Below are 7,260 nucleotides of genomic sequence, written 5' to 3' on the forward strand. Positions count from 1 at the left end.
AAGATGGTTGAATGTATCGTGAATTGCGCACAGATGACGGCTGAATGTAAAGTGAATTGGATGTTCATGATGGTTGAATGCATGCATGGATCGATCGTACATGATACTTGATTGTACGGTAAATTGAATGTGTATTGTACTAGATTGGATGTACATAATGGTTGAAAGCATAGTGAACTGGATGTACACGCAGAGCCAATCTACCTGAAACTTTGCTCACCTGTTACGATAACGTGCTACAAACGAGCACTTGAAGGTTTGAGCAGAAGTTTCAGATCTGCTGACTTTTGCGCCTTTTCCGAAATTTCTTTATCTCTCATAATTCAAAATGCTGAAGAATCGAGTGAAACGGTATAGGAAAGTAAACAAAAAGCAAAACCGAACGAAACGAACAAAATTTTACCTGCGTCGGCCTGTCTACACATATTTATTATAGATATCTGATTTCTTACGTTGCGGTGTTTTTTGTTATTAGCGGTCGAAATTCATTTCAGGTGCCACTTTAAGAATATTTTCAATACATCGATTCAAAAAAAAAATTTAATGTTAACATTGAAGTTATTAAATATTTTAAATATTAGTAATAATATTTCAAAAAATATAATTTTAAACTAGAGATACTATTTACCAAACTCTGTCGAATGAAAATTGAAACATGTTGAATTAAAGAAAGTTGAACTTTAGTGTGCTCCACTGCCTCCAGTTAGACGGGAACGTGCAGAAAGAATTGTTAAATTTTTATTTAACATGTTTTGAATTTTTACAAACTTTATTGACTTATTAAACCAGGTTTTAACCAGTTGTAATTTAATAACATATCAACATTCGAAGAAATAGAAAAATTAAAAAGTAAAAATTCATTGCCAATTTTCTGCGTTAGAAATTACAGAACCAAATGATCTAGATTCAAGTGTTATAAGTATATAAGAGCATGTATTTTTTTGTTATAAAAATCAAAAAACGGAGAAAACATATAAAAAAATGTTTGATTTACGCCTGAACGCACAAAACAAACGTGGAAAAATTCTTTCAAATAAATTGAAACATTACTTTTTCAAAATAAATTTCGTAAATCAAATCAAGGAAAAATGTTCAGTTGAAAACAATGAAACAGCCACAGTAGGAGAAGCGGCAGTCTGTATGTAAAAAGGGGAATGTGACAGAACGGGAAGTAAAATAAATTATTTGCATTTGTAAGTTTATACGTGTGAGATGCTTTCACTGTTCACGTTTGTGTGTATATGTATGTTTGTTTATGTATGTGTGTGTGTTTGTGTACGTATATTGTTTGTATGTATGTGTTTGTTCATTTCATGTATCTATTGATGTTTAGATATGTATGTTTGTGTTTGTTCATGTGTGCGTGCGTGTGTGTGTGTGTGTACATTTTCAGAACTAGTACAATGTGAGTGAATAATTGTGTAGATGCAGTGTGTCAAATGCATGCAGATTTGCACGTGTTGTATAACTTGATGTGGAACAAAACAACTGCTACCGATGCCACGCACCTGTTCCTGCTGTGATCCCGCGGCGAACACGCGGCAATCAGAGCAAGGAATTGAGCTGGGTCAGTGGAAGGAGGTGAAACTGAAGAGATTTGTAGACCGGAAGTCGTCTGCTCTGCTGAGGCCAGCCACACTGGTGCCACCTGGTGATAATGATGATAGCGATGACGGTTCGGTGATGATGATGATTACAGTAGCGACAATGATGATGGAGACGACGTGACTGAATGGCAGTGATGATAATGGTGACTGTAATGAAGTTAGTAAAGATGGCAAAAATGATGCGGATTGTGGGATGTATAAAGAGGAATATAAGGAAACTACTGAGCAGGAGAACGAAGCTTATGTAGCAATGGTTACCGCGTAATAGAGTTAACGTTAGGATGATGAGTGGAGAAACAACTGGAGAAGCTACAATGGAGAGCAAATAGATGAGCATGGTGGAGATTATTTCAATAACAACATGCGCTGCTCGATGGCCTGTAGTTTACGATACAAACGATGGCAGCGATGGTCGCAGAGACGCTGGTTGCCGACCGCATCGACTTTGCAAGATTTTTTTTACCTTGCCAGTAAAATGAAGCGAATAATTTTGGAATGTGTTCACCTTGTTGTCAAATATGATTCTCACGCACAACCAACTTGCGAGATTGTCGTGAACTTTATGATGAACTCGTACGAATTTATACATAGATGCAATCCATACGAACCAAACTATGCATGTATATGTTTGTATATCTAATTTTACCTTTAATGACGTAAAATTTGTTACCAACAAAAACCATAATTGACGGCGAAAGTTTTTGTTATTTATAATAATAAAAAAGTTTAAACGGATATGCGTATGTGTGTGCGTGTGTGTGTATGTATGCGTAAACGTATGTACATGTGCGTAAACGAATGTTTTTATGTGTGATCTAGACATTTAAATTCGATCATAACACGTAAACACACACATAAAAAAGCAGTAAACTTTAACTTAACTACCTCCAAACTTTGCAGCGTCCACCTCAACTCCTCCGCTATTACGCCAACAATAATGCACTTAATTTGCATTCAGGTTTTACGATAACAAATGATCCTCATGAAGAAATCCTCTTCTGATATTTCACGATTAGGCATTCTTTTCAAAATCGCCTCCACATAGAAACAAGCCGCGTTAAGTGTAACAAATGCCTCATCTACTTTCCAATTTATTCCAACCGTTAACAGTTGCCTGACATGTTTGAAAACTTATATTTTATTTGATAAATTTTTGAGAAAATGCAGTTTTATGACATTTTTAAGTAAGATCATTTAACGCTATAAAAAATTTTCATTTCCCATTAACAGAATGACTTTGGATGGAGTTTAGTGATAACACGCTCATATGGTCACAAGCGTAGTAAATGAAACATCCACACACACTCATACACACTCACCCACACACACCCCCACCCACACTCACACACACAACAACCAAATAACTAAACCACTCACACAATCAAGCACGGTTAAAAGACAGAGACAAAGACCAAACACGGATATTAGACACAAACACATGACCTGACGTCCTAAAAATGTTGGCAAAATGTTTGAAGTGAATTTTTATGCAATTGCACCCTTAAATCTCAATAACATCCTTTCTGTTGCACGCTCAAAACCCCTTAAGAACCACATTACACCGGATACACCGCACTGAAAAAAAAAACATCTTATTCACCTCAAAATATTTCCATGACCTCAAAGCTCCCACAAAACATTGCAAATGTAAACTTTGGTCTATACGAACAGATATATATATATATATATATGTTGATAATATATATATATATATATATATATATATATATATATATATTACGCATTACCCACACACCCACATATTGTATATATATAAAAATACGGAATAAAAAGGGAGAACTGAGATGAGTGTGATAGGGGAGAGAGAGAGAGAGAGAAAGAGAAAGAGAGAGATAGGAGAGAGAGAGAAAGAGAAAGAGAGAGAGAGAGGAAGGTAGGATGAGTAGCAGCAGCAAACAGAAATGAGAAGGAGAAGGGCACACACGCTGAATTAGGCAGACGGAACTTGCTGGTTGATGAGCTAATTGCGTGATTGTTCAAATGGCTGCTGGCATTGCAAATTAATTTAGCTAAAGTGGACTTTGCACAAGCATCAACATGTTCAATGTTCATATGCAGTGCTGTTATTTATTATGCATGTTAGTTGTTAGTTGCAGGACGTTTAAATGTTATAGCGCCCAATACATCCTCATGTTTACTTTTTAATACGCAAACAAACTTTTCATGTTTAATTCAACGCTTGTGGGCTTGCTCGTGTGTTTTGTGGTGCGCGCTGAAGATGAGGTGCAGTTGAAGTAATGCCGCCGACCTGCATTCATGTGGCTTCTTACATTCACTAAACATCGAGGGTGCCTGGTGCTTCTAGTGTTTCATCGTTCATATATACCTATATGTCTATCTGTGTCTGTGAATATATGCGTGTATGTGTGTACGTGTATGTGTATGCGTGTATTTGCATGTATGTGATTCAGTGTATCTGTGTACGTGTATGTGCGTAACGTGTATGTGCGTGTGTGTGATTCAGTTTATGTGTGTATACTTGGTTATGAATATGAAATAAATAAATAAATATATATATATATATATATATATATATATATATATATATATACAAATATATATATATAAACAAATAAGTGAACAGTTAGTTGAAAAAAATATTTGTTAACTGACTCGTTTATGATTTATGGATCGTTATTCAAAAACTTAAATATGTGAGCAGACGGAATAATAGAGAGGTGGTTGTGAAAGTTTCCATCTGTGAATGCGTTTGTGTTTCGCACATTCACAAGAGCTTTTGCAATGTATTTCATCATCTATGTACCAACAACATGTTTCAATACGTGCTGGTGTATAGAGAGAGGTTTGCACGTGTTGTTTCTTTGTGCAACAACATGCCTGCACACGTCTCTGCTTACATCCGCTGGTGTTGTATGTACATGTACAGGCAGCCTCACGTGCTCCTCCATGCAAGGCCGACACGCCTTATGAGTTTATGATGTAGAGGAGTCAATGGGTTGTATTTAAAAGAATTCTCCCACCAGCGTTATCCGCGGCGGTCATTTATTTTCCATCACCAGTTTTTTTGTTTCATGGTGAGTTGTACGCCCGACCAAACTGGATTAGATTTATTTTGAAAAGTTAAAATGGCAACTGACGTTTGGTTTCAAACTTATCTAGCCCACTTATGGTTGTGCTAGTTGTAGCACCAGCTTGCATTTTTAACATGTGCTCAATAAATACGCCTACCTTTTAAAAGATTGTAAGAACGTAAGCTAAATTAACACTTTGAAGATTGCGAAACTTCACTCGTAAACATTTTAAGAAGCTTATTTATTGTTGGAGGAGTTACAAAGTTTAACGAACTGTTGCAACATCAAATGCTTGTTCAAATGTTTGTGAATGAACGGTTTTTGAATAGGTATGTCTTTTTCAATAAAGGCGTTTAATCATATCCCATTACGTTACATAGCATAGAATCACACCACTTTCACATCACATCATACCCCATCTCATAACATTACATTGCAACACATCCACATCTCATGACATTACATTGCAACACATCCACATCTCATGACATTACATTGCAACACATCCACATCTCATAACATCACATGCACTGGTAGGAGATATTCAATGTTTGTTCTGCTGCCACGGCAAACATTCAAACCAAACAAAAACATGTGTCGGCACCGGCTGCCTATTTATCAGATTTCATATTTTTGTCATGGAAAAAAAAACATTAACCTATATGACATCACGATCACGTGACGTCATGATCACATGACCACATGGCGTCATGATCATATGGTTAAGTAGCAACAGTATTGCTTGAGTTTTTAGAATGTATAATCTGTATATTATAATTGTACATAATTAAATAATTTACAAGCCATCTATCAAAGTCAGGAGCCTATAATCAAAAAATTTCGAGTTAACATAATCTTGTGAACGGATTAAATAAAACACGTCCTTGTATTGTTCGGCAAGAAAAAAATTGTAAAAATTCTGGCAAGGCAACATTTTTTTTGGAAATTACAGAAGCGAAATCCACATTAAGCCTCATGTAAATTCATTCACAAAGTTAATTTGAGAGAGTTAAATGTTATCAGCAAACTGCCGGAGCAATTGCGAGGTGGTTCATAAAGGCAGGTGCCGACCCGGCCAGCGTCTGACGTGTGAGTGTGCACATTATATATTCAGGATTGTTGATGGCTTTGTGGAGGCTGGCTTTCCAAGTGTTGGCTTGTCTGTCTGCGAGGATTTCTTCGATTTTAATCTAAAAATTACGCAAGCGTCTAATTAAAGGCAACGAATTGACAACCGAAAATGAATAAGTTTTGTATTTTCCACCATGTTTCATGATTGAAGATTGATTTGTAGGTTCGTATTCATTGAACGGTTGGTTAATTAAATTTGTAACAATGGCGACATTTTGATGAAAAAAATACTATGTTTGTTTGTTTGTTGTCTGAACGTGGAAACGGTAATGTGCGACAGTCATTCTGTACGAATCATTTTAATTTTTAAAAACTAATTTGCGCAACAAAAATAATGACATCAAAACAAATTTAATAAAAATGGCAAAAAGTAAATAATTAAAAAGAATTGATGATGATAATCAAAATATTAACTCGTCAAATAATAAATTTTTCTTAATTACGTTGGTTGAAAAAAAAACTTAACTACATAATGATAATTTGATAAGGAATCATATTGACCAAAACTTACTGCTCCAGCCCAAATAACAGCAAGCCAACTCAGAGCTAAGGAAAACTAAACTGGTAACTTGCTGTGAAAACTAACTACAACCGCATCCATGTTGCCACTGTAAATCAGCATTTACAAACACAAATTCATAACAATTAGATCTGTCAACAACAAAAAAATGTCGAAAACAATGAGAAATTTGTAATGAAAAACACAGCGTGATCAGCAAAATAATTTATTTGTCATTTGTTAAGGAAAGTAACGGCATATCTGGTAACTGTGGAGAGAACCTTTATGAACAGGCTCAAACACGTGAACAACATTAAACAGATGAACAATATTAATAACAGCGTGTAACCCTCAATAGTATTGACAGGATTGACGGAAATGCAGTAAATTAGAAAGCGAACAACAAGAAGAACACCACCAACAAAAACAACAACAACAACAAAAACAAAAACACAACCAACAGCAAAAAAAAAACAACACAACAACAACGCCACCAACAAAACCAACAACTACATCAACAACACAAACAACAACAACAACACAAGCAGAAACAGCTGCAACAGCAACAACAACACAAACAACAACAACACAAGAATGGACCACGCAACTAAAAAAAACAACAACGACGTAGAAATTGATTATCTCGGCATTGCAACATTAATTTCAACTCTCAAAGTGATAACAAAACAAAAAGACATACATCTAGGCTTGTGAATACGCAGTTATATATGCATATACAAACAATATAAGAAAACAAGAGCTTATACATCAATGAATCTAAACATACAACTCAGCAGCTACACATAAAATACAATTCTTCGGACAAGGAAACTCTAATGTATACAATATATTCTGTAACACAACTTAACAAAAATTTGTTAAAAAATGCTTTTTAGAAAAAAAAGTTTAATAAATTTCAATACATTTTAATGTTAAATATAGAAAATGAAATTTAAGCAAATAGAATGCA

General features: G+C 35.1%; 1 protein-coding gene across 1 annotated transcript; it reads right to left on the reverse strand.

Annotated features, from left to right (window-relative positions):
* Nucleotides 1-2,561: 2,561 nt before the first annotated feature.
* On the reverse strand, nt 2,562-6,392 carry HELRODRAFT_170176 (hypothetical protein; the record flags this gene model as incomplete). Its single annotated transcript, XM_009016012.1, has 6 exons — nt 2,562-2,721; nt 3,574-3,688; nt 4,487-4,552; nt 4,727-4,817; nt 5,689-5,850; nt 6,378-6,392. 6 exons carry the CDS (start codon nt 6,390-6,392, stop codon nt 2,562-2,564), a joined length of 609 nt encoding a protein of 202 aa, XP_009014260.1.
* Nucleotides 6,393-7,260: the final 868 nt, after the last annotated feature.

This window comes from Helobdella robusta, assembly GCF_000326865.2.
Source record: "Helobdella robusta unplaced genomic scaffold HELROscaffold_17, whole genome shotgun sequence".
Classification (NCBI taxonomy): Eukaryota; Metazoa; Annelida; class Clitellata; order Rhynchobdellida; family Glossiphoniidae; genus Helobdella; species Helobdella robusta.